Genomic DNA, 18,556 nt, shown 5'->3' on the forward strand with positions numbered 1-18,556 from the left:
CAGCAAGGTTACAATGGTCAGTTACAAGCAGGGGCTTATAAGATAACTGAATATAAAGCTTAAAAAATGTCCAATTATCTGCATTTTAAGTTACCCACAGTTGATGGAACTCTAGAAGTACAGAAAACCAGTGTAGAGCTAATAATGTGGAAAAGAATGTTATGATTTTGGGTGACAGTATGTCAGCCATGAAGAACGAATAGAAGCAAAACACAAGAGGATTTGGTGGTAAGGACCATTTCATTGTCTAGAAATGAACATAGAATAAAATGATAGGACCTGCTCTTAGAGCACTGCAGTGAATCAGATCTTGAACAAAGATGGTTTGCCTTCTGATATTTCCATTGGATGCTTGTGCGCCATGTTCTTTAAGCACGTATTAGAATGAACTGCAGTTAGGTGGAAAGCTGGAGCTATCTCCATAGTTATTACCAATTTGGGGTTGGGTTTAGTTTGGACAGGCCAAGCTTCAAGTGTTTTTATGCAGAAATAGGGGAATTACAACGTTATGAAAATTAATTTTCAGGGCCGGCCTGGTGGCGCAGCAGTTAAGTTCGAACATTCCACTTCTTGGCGGCCTGGAGTTGCCAGTTTGGATCCCAGGTGCGGATATGGCACCACTTGTCACGCCATGCTGTGGTGGGCGTCCCACATATAAAGTAGAGGAAGATGTGCGCAGATGTTGGCTCAGGGCCAGTCTTGGAAAAAGAGGAGGATTGGCAGTAGTTAGCTCAGGGCTAATCTTCCTCAAAAAAAAAGAAAAGAAAATTAATTTTCCTGTGGTCTGCAGAATTGACAAGAGATAGACTTCTCAGGATCATATGGCAGTTAATCTAGGCAAAAGTAATGAGAAGTTGGGTTATAATTTGCTTCTCTAAACCTAATGCTACTGTTCTTATTTCTCTTTTACATCATTTCTTTCCTTTTTAATATGCGGTTTTAATTTTTCTCAAAGTTATAGATCTACTTGTTTTAAAAAGCCATGGAATACAAGGCTTATAGCAGGCCCCCATTCTGACCTCACATTTTACCTTGTTTAGGCAATTATTTTCAACTTATTTAGCTGTTTCTTTTGGTATTGACCTCCATATTTCTAAATAAATGTGCTTATACTTTATTTTTTTAAAGCTCATGGAGGATGTGGTATTCTTTTTTTTTTTTTTTTGGAAGGGAAAGGTTTTCCCTGAGCTAACATCTGTTGCCAATCTTCCTCTTTTTTTTGTTTTCCTCCCCAAAGCCTCAGTGCATGGTTGTATATCCTAGTTGTAAGTCCTTCTAGATCTTCTATGTGAGCCACCACCACAGCATGGTGTGGCAACTGACAGATGGGTAGCGTGGTTCTGCAACCGGGAAACCAAACAAACTCACCAAAGCATTGAGAGTACACAGAACTTTAACTACTAGGCCATCAGGGCTGGCTCAAATATGCTTATACTTAAAAAAAATTTTTAGGGGCCGGCCCGGTGGTAAAGTGGCTAAGTTCACACATTCTGCTTCGGCAGCCCAGGGTTCACTGGTTCGGATCCCGGGTGTGCACCTGTGCACCGCTTGGCAAGCCAAGCTGTGGCAGGGTCCCACATATAAAGTCAAGGAAGATGGGCATGGATGTTCGCTCAGGGCCAGTCTCCCTCAGCAAAAAGAGGAGGATTGGCAGCAGATGTTAGCTCAGGGCTAATCTTCCTCAAAAAAAATTATTTTATTATAGTCATTTTCAAGCATTCACAAAATTAGAATAGTATAAGGAATCCTCATGTATTCATCACTTAACTTCAACAATGATCAGCATTTTGCTAGACTTGTTTTATCTGTCTCCTCCAGTTTTGTTTTGGGTTTTTTTGCTGAACTATTCTACATTTCAACTTTAAATACTATTGTATGTATCTCTAACAGATAAAATTTTAAAAAATAACCACAATATTGCTATCACATCTAATAACATTAATACTAATTTCTTATCATCTTATACTTAGTCTCTGCTTATATTTCCTCGATTGTTTCAGAATGTCTTTTTATGGTTGTTGATTTGAATCAGGATCCAAATACAGATCAACACATTGCACTTGGTTGATGTAGCTCTCAGGTCTGTTTTCAGTCATAGAGTTCCTCCTCCTCCTCCCTGAACTCCTTTTTTCCCCACTGTTTTATTTGCGTAGAATCCAGGTCGTTTATCTTCTAGAACAAGGGTCAGCAGTTTTTCTCTTTTAAGGGCCAGTCAATAATTAGGCTTTGTGGGCTATGTAAAATCTTGGTTACATAGCTTTCTCTCTCTTCCTCTCTAACAACCCTTTAAAAATCTAAAAAACATTCTTAGTGCAAAGGCTCTACCAAAACAGGCTACAGCTGTTATTTGCCAACCCTGGTTCTAGAATGTCCTACATTCTGGATTTGGCAGTTTGCTTCCTCATGGTGTTAACATATTCCTTTATCCCATTTTTCCCATAATCTGGCTTTATTATATTCAAGTTCAATTCTTTCTTCATAGATGGTGCCATGTACATCTTAGTGCTTTTTATCCTGTCGTCTTGTCCCACTTTTAGAAATATTGATATTGATTGCTAGATTCATGTGTTGTGCATCAGAATCCAACTGTTTTAAAGATTCTTTTCAACCTTTCCCTTAAGGGATTTAGCAACCATCGTTGATCCTTGCCCGGATCCATTATTTTATTAAAGGTTCCTTCTGCTTTTCTTAGCTGAAATTCTCCCATAAGGAAGAACTCTTTGGGGCCAGCCCGGTAGCACAGCGGTTAAGTGCACATGTTCTGCTTCGGCAGCCCAGGGTTCGCCGGTTCAGATCCTGGGTGCTGACATGGCACCGCTTGGCAAGCCATGCTGTGGCAGGTGTCCCACATATAAAGTAGAAGAAGATGGGCACAGATGTTAGCTCAGGGCCAGTCTTCCTCAGTAAAAAGAGGAGGATTGGCGGCAGATGTTAGCTCACGGCTAATCTTCCTCAAAAAAAAAAAAGGAACTCTTTCATCAACTATTTGATTACCCTGAAATACAGTTTTTATAGGCCAAGAAAGAGAAATACTTCATTTTTTTCCTTCAAAAACTTCTAGAATAATGATTGGTGCCCTAGCAATCTCCAGTTTGCCAAGTTAAATTGTTATAAATTTGTATAATTTGAGCATCAAAATAAATAATATGTAGTGCATATAAATGTATTATTAATAAATATCATTTATTTTAATGCTCAAATTGTCTCTTTAGCCAGAGGATTCTTTGACTAATTTTGCAAACTTCCTGCTCCAGACATGGAAATAGCTATTTCTTTAAAAACCCTTGCTTCCTGGGACTGGCCCCATGGCCGAGTGGTTAAGTTCACGTGCTCCGCTGCAGGAGGCCCAGTGTTTTGTCAGTTCGAATCCTGGGTGCGGACATGGCACTGCTCATCAAACCACGCTGAGGCAGCGTCCCACATGCCACAACTAGAAGGACCCACAACGAAGAATATACAACTATGTACCAGGGGGCTTTGGGGAGCAAAAGGAAAAAAATAAAATCTTAAAAAAACAAAACAAAACAAAAAAAAACCCTTGCTTCCTTAAGTAGGAAATGATATTTGGAGACCACAATCTAGGCACTATGGTTGCTCATTAGTACTGGGTTATTATTGCTTCTAGAGGTTTTAAGTGGACAGAATTAGGACAAATGCACTTTTTTGAAAATATATATTTTTTTTAAAAATATGTGTTTATACTGACACATCCAATTAAAATTAAAGAATATAAGGTTGTTTCTTACCTTTTTTGCTTTGTATCTTTTATACTGAAGATCTTGACTTCTTATTGCGTTAAAATGTTTATTTGTTTAATCTACATATATTTCTCAACCTTGGCACTGCTGACATTTTTGGGCCAGGTAATTCTTTGTTGTGGGGGACTGTCCTGTGCGCTGTAGGATGTTTAGCAGCATCCCTGGCCTCTACTCATTGATGCTAGTAGTACCATCCCCTTAAATCCCCCCTTTCCCAAGTTGTGACAATCAAAAATGTCTCCAGAGCTTCCAGACTTTGCTATATGTCCCTTGGGGGTCAAAACTGATCTGTCTTCCTCCCTTTCTTTCTCTAAGTTTCTTTATATATATATTAGTTCCAAATTAACAATAATGCCAATATTACTACTAACAAAAAGACTATTGAATGTAGTTTAAGATTTCTCTGCAAGTATTTTTTTCTCCTTTAGGATATACTCAAAGTACTACATTTAAAGCCATTTGAAGTAATTCTTCTCTGTGTGATTATGGCCCTAACTTGATATGTAGATTTACTTGTCTCCATTTGTTTTCCATTTTTAGGAGTTGTTCTGGCTTTTTTTCTCCTTTTTTGATTTAATTTTTTTCATTATGTAAGATATTTACATGCTTCCAGTGTCAAAACTGTAAAACCAATCAGAGATATCATGCTTCCATTCAGAATATATACGTGAAAAAAAAGTCAATGTGCAGGCCAGCCCTGGTGGCCTAGTGGTTAATTTTGGCATGCTCTGCATTGGGCAGCCCACATTCAGTTCCTGGATGCGGACCTACACCACTCATCCGTCAGTGGCCATGCTGTTGTGGCAGCTCACCTACAAAAAAATGAAGATTGGCAACATGTTAGCTCAGGCTGAATCTTCCTCAGCAAAAAAAAAAAAAATAATCAATGTGCAGAACAGCATTTAGAATATGCTACCTTTTTTGTAAAAAAGCATGGGAGTAGTGTGTGTGTATATATTTAAAGAATATAAAAATCATTCAAAAATTAAGAAAAATGTCTACCTGTAAGTCCACTAGTGTAAGTTATACTACCAGTGCCGCTTCTCCTTTCATTTTTCTCTAAATATAGATATATCACAATTTTTGGCTAAATCAGTTTTCACTGCTTACTTAGTTCTGATAGTTGATACACATGGTCCTAGACTTATGCATGTTTTAGCTTAGGACTTTTTGACTTTATGATGATGTGAAAGAGATACACGTTCCTTAGAAACCATACTTCAAATTTTGAATTTTGATCTTTTCCCGGGTTATCAATATGCATTATGATCCTCTCTCCTGATGCTGGGCAGCGGCAGTGAGCCGCAGCTCACAACCAGTACACTTACAACCATTCTGCACCTGTACAGCCATTCTGTTTTTCACTTTTAGTACAGTATTCAATAAATTACATGAGATATTCAGCACTTTATTGTAAAATAGGTTTTGCTTTACATGATTTTGCCCAAGTGTAAGCTAATGTAGTTGTCCTGAGCACAATTACATTAGTGTTTAGGGTAGGCTAGGCTAAGCTATGATGTTGGGTAGGTTAGATGTATTAAATGCATTTTCAACTTACAATATTTTCAAGTTACAATGGGTTTATTGGGATGTTACACCATCATAAGTCAAGGAAAATCTGTATATCATTACTACTGAGCCAAGAAATGACTATTAATTACATATCCTTATATAACTTTTTGTCATTCCTACAGTTACTACTTGCCCAATTTTTCTGTTTGCTTTGTTTTCTATATATTTTTAACTTTAATAAGACTCTCAAAATATTCGTTTAAATAAGAAATCCATCAGTGTCATTAGTTTACCTCATTTTTTTAATTTTCATAATAGTTTACATCAATGTAAGATTTCAGTTGTACATTATTTCTTGTCTGTCACCATGTAAGTGCTCCCCTTCGCCCCCTGTGCCCACCCCTTACCCCCCTTCCCCTGGTAACCACTGAACTGTTTTCTCTGTCTTTGTATTTGTTTATATTCCACATATGAGTGAAATCATCTGGTGTTTGTCTTTCTCAGACTGGCTTATTTCTCTTAGCATAATTCCCTCTAGGTCCTTCCATGTTATTGCAAATGGGATGAATTTGTCTTTTTTACTGGCTGAGTACTATTTCATTGTATATATACACCACATCTTCTTTATCCAGTCATCAGTCAATGGACACTTGGATTGCTTCCATGCCAGGGCTATGGCAACTAGTGCTGCATTGAACATAGGGGTGCGTGTTACTTTGGATTGTTGATTTCAGGTGGTTTGGGTAGATACCCAGTAGTGACATAGCTGGATCATATGGTAGTTCTATTTTTAGTTTTTTTGAGGAATCTCTATACTGATTTCCATAGTGGCTGCACCAGTTTGCATTCCCATCAGCAGTGTATGACGGTTCCCTTCTCTCCAAACCCTCTCCAACATTTGTTATTTTCAGTCTTAGTGATTATAGCCATTTTAACAGGCATAAGGTGGTATCTTAGTGTAGTTTTGATTTGCATTTCCCTGATGATTAGTGATGTTGAACATCTTTTCATGTGTTTATTGGCCATCTGTATCTTCTTTGGAAAAATGTCTGTTCATCTCCTCTGCCCAATTTTTGATCAAGTTGTTTGCTTTCTTATTGTTCAGTTGTGTGAGTTCCTTATGTATTATGGAGATTAACCCCTTCTCAGATATATGATTTACAAATATTTTCTCCCAGTTGGTGGGTTGTCTCTTTTTCTGATCCTAGTTTCTTTTGCCTTGCAGAAGCTCTTTAGTCTGATGAAGTCCTACTTGTTTATTTTTTCTTTTGTTTCCCTCGTCAGAGAGGACATGGTATTTGAAAAGATCCTGTTTAGTTCGATGTCAAAGAGTGTACTGCCAATATTATCTTTCAGGAGTTTTATAGTTTCAGGACGTACCTTCAAGTCTTTGATCCATTTTGAGTTTATTTTTGTGTATGGTGTGAGATAATGATCTACCTTCATTCTTTTGCATGTGGCTTTCCAGTTTTCCCAACACCATTTATTGAGGGGACTGTCCTTTCTCCAGGTATGTTCATACCACCTTCATCAAAGAATAGCTGTCCATAAATGTGTGGTTTTATTTCTGGGCTTTCAGTTCCGTCCATTGATCTGTGTGCCTGTTTTTGTACCATTACCATGCTGTTTTGGTCACTATGGCTTTGTAGGACATTTTGAAGTCAGGGATTGTGATACCTCCAGCTTTGTTCTTTTTTCTCAGGATTGCCTTAGCAATTCAGGGTCTTTGATTGCCCCATATGAATTTTAGTATTCTTTGTTCTATTTCCCTCAAGAATGTCATTGGGATTCTGATAGGGATTGCATTGAATCTGTAGATTGCTTTGGGTAGTATGGATATTTTAACTCTGTCTGTTCTTCCACTCCATGAGCAAGGAATCTCTTTCCATCTCTTTAAGTGATTGTCATTTTCTCTCAGGAATGTCTTATAGTTTTCATTGTATAAGTCCTTCACCTCCTTGGTTAAATTTATTCCTAGGCACTATATTCTTTTAGTTGCAATTGCAAATGGATTGGGTTTTTTTAGATTTTTTTTTCCTTTTTCTCCTCAAAGCCCCCGGTACATAGTTGTGTATTTTCAGTTGTGGGTCCTTCCAGTTGTTGCACGTGGGATGCCGCCTCAGCATGGCTTGATGAACGGTGCCATGTCTGCTCCCAGGATTTGAACGAAACTCTGAGCTGCCGAAGCAGAGTGTGCAAACTTAACCACTCGGCCACAGGGCCAGCCACATGGAATTGTATTCTTGAGATCTCTAACTTCATTATTGGAGTATAGGAAAGCAACTGATTTTTGTAAGTTGACTCTGTACCCTGCAATTTTACTGTAGTTGTTAATTATTTCTATTAGTTTTCTGCTGGATTTTTTTGGATTTTCTATCCATAAGATCATGTCGTCTACAAACAGCAAGAGTTTCACTTCTTCACTCCCTATTTGGATTCCTTTTATTCCTTTCTCTTGCCTAATTGCTCTGGCCAAAACCTCCAGTACTATTTTGAATAAGAGTGGTCAGAGTGGGCATCCTTGTTTTGTTCCTGTTCTCCGGGGGATGGCGCTCAGCTTTTGCCATTGCCTCTCATGTTGGCTGTGGGTCTGTCATATATGGCCTTTATTCTGTTGAGGTAATTTCCTTCTCTCCCCATTTTGTTAAGAGTTTTTCTCATAAATGGCTGTTGGATTTTGTCAAATGCTTTCTCTGCATCTATTGAGATGATCATGTGGTTTTTATTCCTCAGTTTGTTGATGTGGTGTATCACGTTGATTGATTTGCAGATGTTGAACCATCCCTGTGTCCCTGGTATGAATCCCACTTGATCATGATGTATGATCCTTTTGATGTATCGCAGAATTCAGGTTGCCAAAATTTTGTTGAGAATTTTTGCATCTATGTTCATCAGCAATATTGGCCTGTAGTTCTCCTTTTTTGTGTTGTCCTTGTCAGGCTTTTGTATCAGAGTGATGTTGGCCTCATAGAATGTGTTAGGAAGTGTCCCATCGTCCCTAATTTTTTGGAATAGCTTGAGAAGGATAGGTATTAAATCCTCTCTGAAAGTTTGGTAGAATTTCCAAGGAAAGCCGTCTGGTCCTGAGGTTTTATTCTTTGGGATGCTTTTGATTCCTGTTTCAATCTCTTTCCTTGTGATTGGTCTATTCAGATTGTCTGTTTCTTCTTGACTCAGCTTTGGGAGGTTGTAAGAGTCTAAGAATTTATCCGTTTCCTCTAGTTTATCCATTTTGTTGGCATATAGTTTTTCATAGCATTCTATTATAATCCATTGTATTTCTGTGGAGTCTGTTGTTATTTCTCCTCTTTCATTTCTGATTTTCTTTATTTGAGCTTTCTCTCTTTTTTTCTCTGTAAGTCTGGCTAGGGGTTTGTCAATTTTATTTCTCTTCTCAAAGAACCAGCTCTTTGTTTCATTGATCCTTTCTACTGCCTGTTTTGTTTTAATAGCATTTATTTCTGCTCTGATTTTTATTATTTCTCTCTGGCTGACTTTGGGCTTTGTTTGTTCTTTTTCTAATTCAGTTAGGTGTAATCTGAGATTGCTTATTTGGAATTTTTCTTGTTTGTTAAGGCGTGCCTATATTGGAATGAATTTCTCTCTTAATACAGCTTTTGCTGTATCCCATATGAGTTGGTATGGCATGTTATCATTTTCATTTGTCTCCAGATATTTTTTGATTTTTCACTTAATTTCTTTAGTGATCCATTGCTTGTTCAATAGCATATTGTTTAGTCTCCACATCTTTGTCCCTTTCTCAGCTTTTTTCTTGTAATTAATTTCTAGCTTTACAGCATTATGATTGGAGAAGATGCTTGTTATTATTTCAATTTTTTAAAATTTATAGAGGCTTGCCTTGTTTGCCAACATATGGTCTATCCTTGAGAATGTTCTATGTGCACTTGAGAAGAATCTGTCTTCTGCTGTTTTTGGATGGAGGTTCTATATATGATGATTAAGTCAAACTGTTTTAGGTTTTCGTTTAATTCCACTGTTTCCTTGTTGATTTTCTGTCTGGATGATCTGTCCAAGGATGTGATTGGGGTGTTGAGGTCCCCTACTATTATTGTGTTGTTATTAATAGCTTCTTTTAGGTTTGTTAATAGTTGCTTTGTGAACTTTGGTGCTCCTGTGTTGGGTGCATAGATATTTATAAGCGTTGTTTCTTCTTGATAGAGTGTCCCTTTGATCATTATATAATGTCCCTCTGTGTCTCTCCTTACCTGCCTTATCTTGAAGTCTACTTTATCTGATATAAGGATTGTGACACCTGCTTTCTTTTGTTTGCCATTAGCTTGGAGTATCGTCTTCCCTCCTTCACTCTGAGCCTGTATTTGTCATTGGAGCTGAGATGTTTTTCCTGGAGGCAGCAAATTGGTGGATCTTCTCTTTAATCCATCTCACCACTCTGTGTCTTTTCACTGGAGAATTCAATCCATTTACATTGAGAGTGGTTATTGATGTATGAGGGCTTAATGCTGTCATTATATCACTCATTTTCCAGTTGTCCTACATTTCCTTTGTTTTTCGTCCTGTGTGTTTTGGTCTGCCCATTGAATTATGTAGTTTTTTATGATGTGTTTCTTTGCTTTTTCCTTATTTATTTTTTGTGTCTCTGTTCTGCTTTTTAGTTTAGTGGCTACCCTGAAGTTTGTATTCCGAATCTCGTGTATAACATAGTCCATTTTCTGATGGCCTCTTATTTCCTTAGTCTAAATTGATTCAGTCCCCTTCCTCCTCCCCTCCTAAGTTATTGTTCTCATATCTTATTCCAACTTGCTTTGTGAGTTTGTGGTTAAAGTGACAAAATTGTCTTTGTTTTTGGTGTTTTCCTTCCCTTTAGCCTAATGCTATAGTTGAATAGTTGCTATCCTATTCTGATTCTCCTTACTCTGTGTTTTGTGACCCCTTTCTCCCTTTTTTTATTTTTTCAGGTATGAGGCCTTTCTTGAGGATTTCTTGTAGGTGGGGGAGTCTTGTGGCTATGAAGTCCCTTAGCTTTTGTTTGTCTGGAAAAGATTTAATTTCTCCCTCATATCTGAAGGATGTTTTTGCTGCATAGAGTATTCTTGGCTGAAGATTTTTATCTTTTAAAGTTTTGAATATGTCATTCCATTCTCTCCTAGCTTGTAAGGTTTCTGCAGAGAAATCTGCTGAAAGCCTGATGGGGTTCCTTTGTAGGTTATTTTCTTCTGCCTTGCTGCCCTGAGTATTCTTTCTTTGGCATTCATTTTTGCCATTTTTACTACTATATGCCTTGCAGTAGGTCTTTTTACGTGGACAAATCTAGGAGATCTGGAAGCTTCCTCCACGCATATTTCCCTCTCATTCCCTAGATTTGGGAAGTTCTCTGCTTTTATTTCTTTGAACAAGCTTTCTGTTCCACTCTCCTTCTCTTCACCTTCTTGAACACCTATAATTCTTATGTTGCATTTCCTCATTGAGTCAGATATTTCTCAGAGACTGTCTTCATTTCTTTTTAGTCTTAGCTCTCTCTCCTCTCTCTGGAGCATTTCAACATGTCTGTCTTCGATTATGCTGATTCACTCCTTTATGGTGTCCACACGAGCATTCAGGGAATCTGTATTTTGTTTTATCTCATTGTGTCTTTCATCTGTAATATTTCTGATTGATTCTTCTTTATAGTTTCAATCTCTTTTGTGAAGTAGCTCCTGAACTCATTGAATTGTTTCTCTATATTCTCTTTTACCTCACTGAGTTTTTTGATGATAGCTATTTTGAATTCATTGTTGTTTAGCTTAGATTTTTCTGTATCCTCAGGACTGAGTTCTGGGTGCTTGTCATTTTCTCTCTGGACTGGAGATTTAATGTAGTGTCTGATGTTGGAAGGCCGGGACTTTCCCATTGTGATATTATTTGGTCATAATTATAGCCTGTCACCACTGGGTGGGGGTCGAGAGCCGCATATTCTGAGCCCTCTGCCTTCAGCTGAGATGGTGCGGCCCTGTGTGGGTCAAGGGAGCATGCCTTCTCCTGGGTGCAGTCCCAGGTTTCTGGATCACCTCTCCCTATCTGGTCTCCGGGGGTCTTGGTTTGATGAGGTCACCCTGCATGAAAGCTTTCCCCCATTAGAGGGCTTCCCTCTAGGCTGCAAGGGCCCTAGGAAGTCCTGGCTGATCCTGCAAACGCACAATCCCTCCTCCAGTCCTTCCCTCACAGAGCTGCCAGCGGCAGCCACCACAGTCTTTAGGGGAGGGAGCGAAGTTCTCTCTTAAACACTGTTCCAGCTCCTCCGAAGGAGGGCTACAGCCTCTGCACCCGCCACCATGTGGCTTCGTGCCTCGCTGAGGTTTGTGTTGTTAGGATATGTTTTGTTGGAGTATTGTTGTCCCTTTTTCTTATATGTTGAAGGGAAGAAAGTCCTGGGCAAGTTCACTCCACCATGATGCTGATGTCACTCTTCTAGTTTACCTCATTTTGATGCATGAAAAGATAAAAGGGAAATTCTGAAAATCTTGTAGCTCACAATTTTTAATGCTTGTTTTGAGTAGGAGATGTACTGTAGAATGGTTGGATTAGAACCCAGGAGTTTTTTGTGGAATCCCAGATGCCAGTTCTATAGGACTTTTATTTTTAATCTTCCCATATCCTACCTGCAGGTACATGCCCGTGTTCATGAGATTAAGGAACAGAAACTGATTCGAGGGCTCACTAATCAATATATAAATGTTCATATAATCTCTCATTTTTTAGTATAAGGCCTTTCCTCTGCATCTACTTTACTTGTCCCTAAGTCTAGAGCCTCTATGGTTCATTTTCTGAATCCTCTAATTTTTGAGCTTGTCCAGTATTTTGTGGCCAAATCTCTTTGTTGCTTGACATTTTCGTCTTCATAGTACTTTGAATTCTTAGCTTTGTTATCAGTTAACAGTTCCCTATAGTCCTTTTATCTTCCAGTATTTTGTTGAAAGCTCTTATTCACGCTCTTTTACACTCCCATTTCCTTTGTCCTTATAGGTTTGACCCTTTATTCTTTTACTGTCATTTTAATGGAATTTTAAGCAGGAGGAGAAATTAAACATATACATTCAATCCATTGTATTAAGTCACAGAAGCTAATTTTATCCTCTAGTCGTTTGACTCCCTATCCAGTCATTTATGTATTCGCCCTTTCATCTTATTCTATGAATTTTACTGATTTCTGCATTGTATAAGTACACTTTTAAAATCAGTGAAAGCTACTTTGGGCCTATAAATGTCAGTTTTTTCTCCATAATATTTTCTATAGGAGTTAACTTCTCTAACCTTAGGAACTGGGGACATTTGCACTTGGATTTCTTTCATAGTGGGAGACTAGAGCCAGCATCAAAGATCAACCTCACATTAGCAAATTTCTGAAATGTTATTAATAGTATAGTAGTAGGAAAATTCAAAAGTAATAATTTTTGGTCCTCCATTTTAGAAGTTTGGGAAGTTGATGAGCACATCAAGAAGCAACAGGAAACACTTGTGAGGAAAGTCACATCCATCTCCAAGAAAACTCTGGTCAAGGAAAATGTCATTGAATATAAAAAAGTTACAAAAATATTTCCTCTGAGCTCAGACATTGTTACTTCAAGACAAAGCTTCTGTGAATGTGACTCACTTGATAAGGGTTTGGAACATAATTTAGACTTACTTAATTATGAGAAGGCCTGTGTAACAGAGAAAAATTATGAATGTAATAAGTATGGGAAACCATTTTACCATTGTTCATCCCATGTCGTAACCCCCTTTAAGTGTAATCAGTGTGGACAAGATTTCAGCCATAAATTTGACCTCATCAGGCATGAGAGAATTCATGCTGGAGAGAAACCCTATGAATGTAAGGACTGTGGAAAAGCCTTCAGCAGAAAGGAAAATCTTATTACACATCAAAAAATTCATACTGGGGAAAAACCATATAAGTGTGATGAATGTGGAAAAGCTTTCATTCAGATGTCAAACCTTATTAGACACCAGAGAATTCATACTGGGGAGAAGCCGTATGCATGTAAAGATTGTTGGAAAGCCTTCAGTCAGAAGTCAAATCTCATTGAACATGAGAGAATTCATACTGGAGAAAAACCCTATGAATGTAAGGAATGTAGAAAATCCTTCAGCCAAAAGCAGAATCTTATTGAGCATGAGAAAATTCATACTGGGGAGAAACCTTATGCATGCAATGAATGTGGTAGAGCTTTTTCGCGAATGTCATCTGTTACTCTACACATGAGAAGTCACACAGGAGAGAAACCTTATAAATGTAATAAATGTGGAAAAGCCTTCTCTCAATGTTCAGTGTTTATTATACATATGAGAAGTCATACAGGTGAGAAACCCTACATATGTAGTGAATGTGGGAAAGCATTCTCTCAAAGTTCATCCCTTACTGTACATATGAGAAATCATACATCTGAGAAACCCTATGAATGTAACGAATGTGGGAAAGCCTTCAGCCGGAAAGAAAATCTCATTACACATCAGAAAATTCATACTGGAGAAAAACCTTATGAATGTAATGAATGTGGGAAAGCTTTTATTCAGATGTCAAACCTCATTCGACACCAGAGAATTCATACTGGGGAGAAACCCTATGCATGTACAGTATGTGGGAAAGCCTTTAGTCAGAAATCGAATCTCACTGAACATGAGAAAATTCACACTGGAGAGAAACCTTATCATTGTAATCAGTGTGGAAAAGCTTTCTGTCAGAGACAAAATCTCCTTGAGCATGAAAAAATTCATACTGGAGAGAAACCATTTAAATGTAATGAATGTGGTAAGGCCTTCTCTCGAATCTCATCCCTTACTCTTCATGTGAGAAGTCATACAGGGGAGAAACCATATGAATGTAATAAATGTGGAAAAGCCTTCTCTCAGTGCTCGTTACTTATTATACATATGAGAAGTCATACTGGTGAGAAACCCTTTGAATGTAATGAATGTGGGAAAGCCTTCTCTCAAAGAGCATCTCTTTCTATACATAAGAGAGGTCATACAGGTGAGAAACGCCGAGAGTACTAAATGAGGGAAGGCCTTGTCTTAAGTTCAACCCATGCTTTACTTAACTTTTGAAATATCTTGGCATAAACTCAAAAAAATGAACAAGATCTTTATGGAAAAATTCTGAAGCTTTATTAGAGGGCCTAAGACTTGAATAAGTGGAGAGAAATATCATTTATGTAGATGTAAAAACTCTATCATAAAAATATCAGTTATCCCAAAATTAATCTATAGACTTAATATAGTTCCAAACATCTAACAAGAATTTTCTAGGATCTTTACAAAATGATTCTAAAATTTGTGTGAAATAGAAGTCTATGGATTGCCGAGACTATTTTGAAAAAGAACAGAGAGGACACACCTTCTACCATATACTACACATGTTATAAAGTTATGGTCATTAAATACTGTGTGTGGTTAGTGCACGAATAGGTAAGTAAACAGATTTTACAGAACAAAATGCCTAGAAATAAGCCAATGAATATATGTGAACGTGCTGTATATTAGACATGACATCATGAATCAGTAGGGAAGTGACAGCCTACTCTGTAAAAATTGGAGTATTTGACTCTCCATATTGGGGAAAATAAAATTACATACATCCTTACAACATATAAAGAAACAGAATTCCGAAGGATTTGAACTTGTAAAAGCCAAGCTCTGAAATTCTTGGAAAGAAGTACAGGATGCTGTCTATGACTTTGAGGCAGGGAAGCATTTCTTAAAAGACAAAAGGACTCTGCAGTTTCACTTAATGGATATACATCCTGAAGAAACTCACAGGTATGCATAAGAAATATATATATTTTAATTGAAAACAACATAAATATCAATGGGGTAATGGATGAATAAAATGTGATGTATTCAAGTAATGGAACAATATACACAGTTAAAAGCAATGGATTAAATCTGTCTTTTGTACGTGGGTAGTTATCTAAAACAATGTTGAATGAAAAAAATCAAGATCCGGATGAAACGTATTGTGTAATGACATTCATGTAAATTGGAATGAAATCATTCATAAAGAACAGAACTATGTTTTTATTATTGAGATATGTATGTAAACTATTTAAAATGAACTAGGAGGAAACATACCAAATTATTTGTTAGTGGTGTTTCTGGCAGGAGATTAGGATTGAGGGTGTTGATCAAAGGGGGTTTTTAGCTTTACTTGTAATTTTTATGCCTTAAAAAAAAGATTGGTAGCGTGTAAAATAAATCTTAAAAGTTAACGATACGCAATGGTAATATGGATGTCTTGTCTTAATAGTGTTTTTGTAGTTATTTCTCAGAATTTATAGGCTAGGGGAAGCCTATGCCCATAGAAAAAAACATTATAATGGGTTCATATGCCCTATCAGATGCTGAACTATTTTATCAAAAACATTTTCAGAAAATTAGTAAATAAAAGTGATAGTTCTATTTACAATATAAAATTAAATTATCATGTTTTATCAATCTTATCCTTTTTTTTTACATTTTAGTATTTCTTAAAATGAGTCATCTTTCAACCAATTATGTCTTAGATTCAAGTAAATATGTAATTATTAAAAGTTTGAAAGTCAGATGGCACTGTGACAAATCAAATGTGATTTTATTTACTATTTTACGGCATCATAGTCTACTAATGATCCCTACTATCTCAGTGTGTCTTGTATTATTTGACAATGGATTTGTTGGACTCATAGCTAACTAATTAGTAATACGTTTAGAGTCGTTGTGGACAGAATATTTTCTTGAGAAATTGACTCTGTGAAATTAGTTTTCTTGCCTTGCAAGTTTCCATTCAACCAGCATAAGCGTTAACATCATTATTAATTATTACAATATTTTGAAATGAGAAAGCCTTTTATTTTCTTGAGGTGGTCATAAGCAATTGTGTAAAATTGCTTCACTCTTAACCTACAGATCATTTTATTCCTTCCACAACCCTGGACTTACACAACCTGTCTAGTTTTAGTTGGAAGCAGTGGTCTCAGACCCAGAGCAGTAATAACAGAGTTCCTCTAAAAGGATCTCATTCTAACAACACATGAACCAACTGTTACATAAGGTAATTTTTTATTATGCCATGATATATTCTTGATATATAGAAAACTATTAGTGCCTTTTTTTTTTTCTTGAGGAAGATTAGCCCTGAGCTAATATCTCTGCCAATCTTCCTCTACTTTGTATGTGGGATGCCTCCACAGCATGGCTGATGAGTGGAGTAGGTCTGCACCCGGGATCTGAACCCCTGAACTCCAGGCTGCCAAAGCGGAGCACATGGAACTTTAACCACTCAGCCACAGGGCTGGCCCCTATTAGTGCCTTTTAAAAAAGGAGATCAGGACTGGGGATTGTGATCAAAAGGGAACTTTGGTGTTGAATGTTTGACTGTCAACCATATTTTTTTGAAGCTGATTTCACAAAACTAAATCTTTCTCTAAACTAGAGTTGTGAAATACAAGCATGACTACCAATTTTGAGTTTTATTAGCTGTTTTTGCAGATCAACAGTGACTTACAATTGTAAATAGCAGGGACTGATTCTTATGAAAAAACAATTTACTAAGACTTAAATATCTAAATGAGTATTGTCATTTTATAGTCTCTTCCTTAATACATTTTGTGTGAAGTCTAGTTTTGCCAGCACACCTAATTTTTGTAGATTTCTTTTTAAAAATCGTTTTCAAAGTTCATGTATTACTTACATAAGAAAACCTGTGTAAATAATTTTATTTGCAAGACTTTTTTGTCTAAACTCATTTTTCTCTCTGATTTATTTTTTTGTGTTTATTTGGCTCATACTTCATTTAACTCCTTTGCCCGTGTCTTTACATAGCTTTGGAGTCAACAGAAAAAATTTCAATTTCACTTATGGTCAATGAAGACCACCTTAGTCGACTCTTTTGGCCTTTCCCAGTACAAGTGACTGTGCTTATTGTGTGAGATAAATGCCTCAGAGTAAACCTGAATCTCAACTTTAGGAAGGGTGTGTTACTGATCACCTGTCAGCAAGAAGATGATCTGGTCTCTGTAAGTTAATTTTTTTTCTTATCTTAAGGAGTAGAAATAAGGTAGTAAGCGACTGAGATAACATCTGAAAAAAATCATTAATCAAATCATGATAAATGCCTCTGTACTGGATACACATGAACTGCTGCCTGGAGAATTCCATTCTAGATTTCAAACTTCATTTGAAGTTTGCTGATATGAAAGATGAGGAAGAGAGAAATAAAGAATAACTCCTACATTTTTATGGAGAGGAACTAGCTGGTCAACCATTTGCTAAAAAAGCAGCAGACTAGGGAGAAACATTTTGGGGTAAAGATTGGGGGATGGAATTGAGATCTATTGTGGATGTTCTTTAAGCTTGTGTTTCCCAGAAGTCGACTAGAGATGAGGATTCCTATGCAAGTAATTTATTAAATAAGTGCTCCCAATAAGAAGGGTAAGGGCATAGAGGAGGCAGGACAGGAAAGAGGAATAAGTCAAGAGTGTGATCTCAGCCATAGTCCTGCCATGAGTCATTTCAGCCTGATCACTATGGGAACTCTCGAGTGTAAGCTGTGCCTCAGAATTGTCAAGATTCTCCCTCAGGACTGAAGCACTTGTGCTGCCAACTGCTAAGGATTTTGATTGCTGACAACTCACAGCTAAGTTCCTGTGTAGGAATTGCTCTTGGATGAAGGGAGCTGCATTGTGCAAGGTTACACTGCCTGCCTGAGGGTGACCTGGCTCCCTGTGCCTCCATTTAGAAGTCTGAGAACCACCCCAGTTTTAGAGCTCCCCAAGGGATTACAACTACCTCACAATTCAACTTCACCCAATTCTGTTTCCTCATTCCCTTTAGGATAATATTCCCAAGAGCTCTTCCTAATAAAACTCATAAATTTCCATCTCAGATTCTGTTTCCCAGGGAACCAGAGCTAAGACACCGGGGCATTTTGCAACAGCAGTTCTCAAAGTGAAATTTTAAAAATATATTTTTTAATTCATTTAAAAACAAACTCATTACATGTTAACATAAATAAGATTTTATGAAAAGTGATTATTTTCAAAAACAAGCATACTTCAAGAGTGGCATCGTTATACAGTTTTGCAAATAGCTTTGATGGTTTAATTAAAGACACCTGGGTTCTCATCCTTGATTCTGGAGTCAGTCTATAGCAATGTCATATGTGGTGTACACTGGAAAACTCTACACTCATGAGAGAATGAGAATCAAAAAGGAAAATAAAGTCTTGGAATTCTTATAAAAATAACTTAGACCTTAGGGACCCCTAGGAATTCCCAGACCACTCTTTACGAACTGTT

At 37.2% G+C, this 18,556-nt stretch overlaps 1 protein-coding gene across 2 annotated transcripts in view; it reads left to right on the forward strand.

Annotated features, from left to right (window-relative positions):
* ZNF568 (zinc finger protein 568) overlaps positions 1–16,459 on the forward strand; it is a 44,796-nt gene extending 28,337 nt beyond the window's left edge. Inside the window, exon 7 of one of the 2 annotated variants that reach the window (XM_046681155.1) lies at positions 12,700–16,459. In XM_046681155.1, the coding sequence (XP_046537111.1) occupies positions 12,700–14,279 (1,580 nt within the window). In that variant the 3' untranslated portion in view covers positions 14,280–16,459. Of the gene's footprint in view, positions 1–12,696 lie in introns of both variants that reach the window. The other variant, XM_046681154.1, reaches the window with a different exon arrangement.
* Positions 16,460–18,556: the final 2,097 nt, after the last annotated feature.

Source organism: Equus quagga, chromosome 13 (assembly GCF_021613505.1).
Source record: "Equus quagga isolate Etosha38 chromosome 13, UCLA_HA_Equagga_1.0, whole genome shotgun sequence".
NCBI lineage: Eukaryota > Metazoa > Chordata > Mammalia > Perissodactyla > Equidae > Equus > Equus quagga.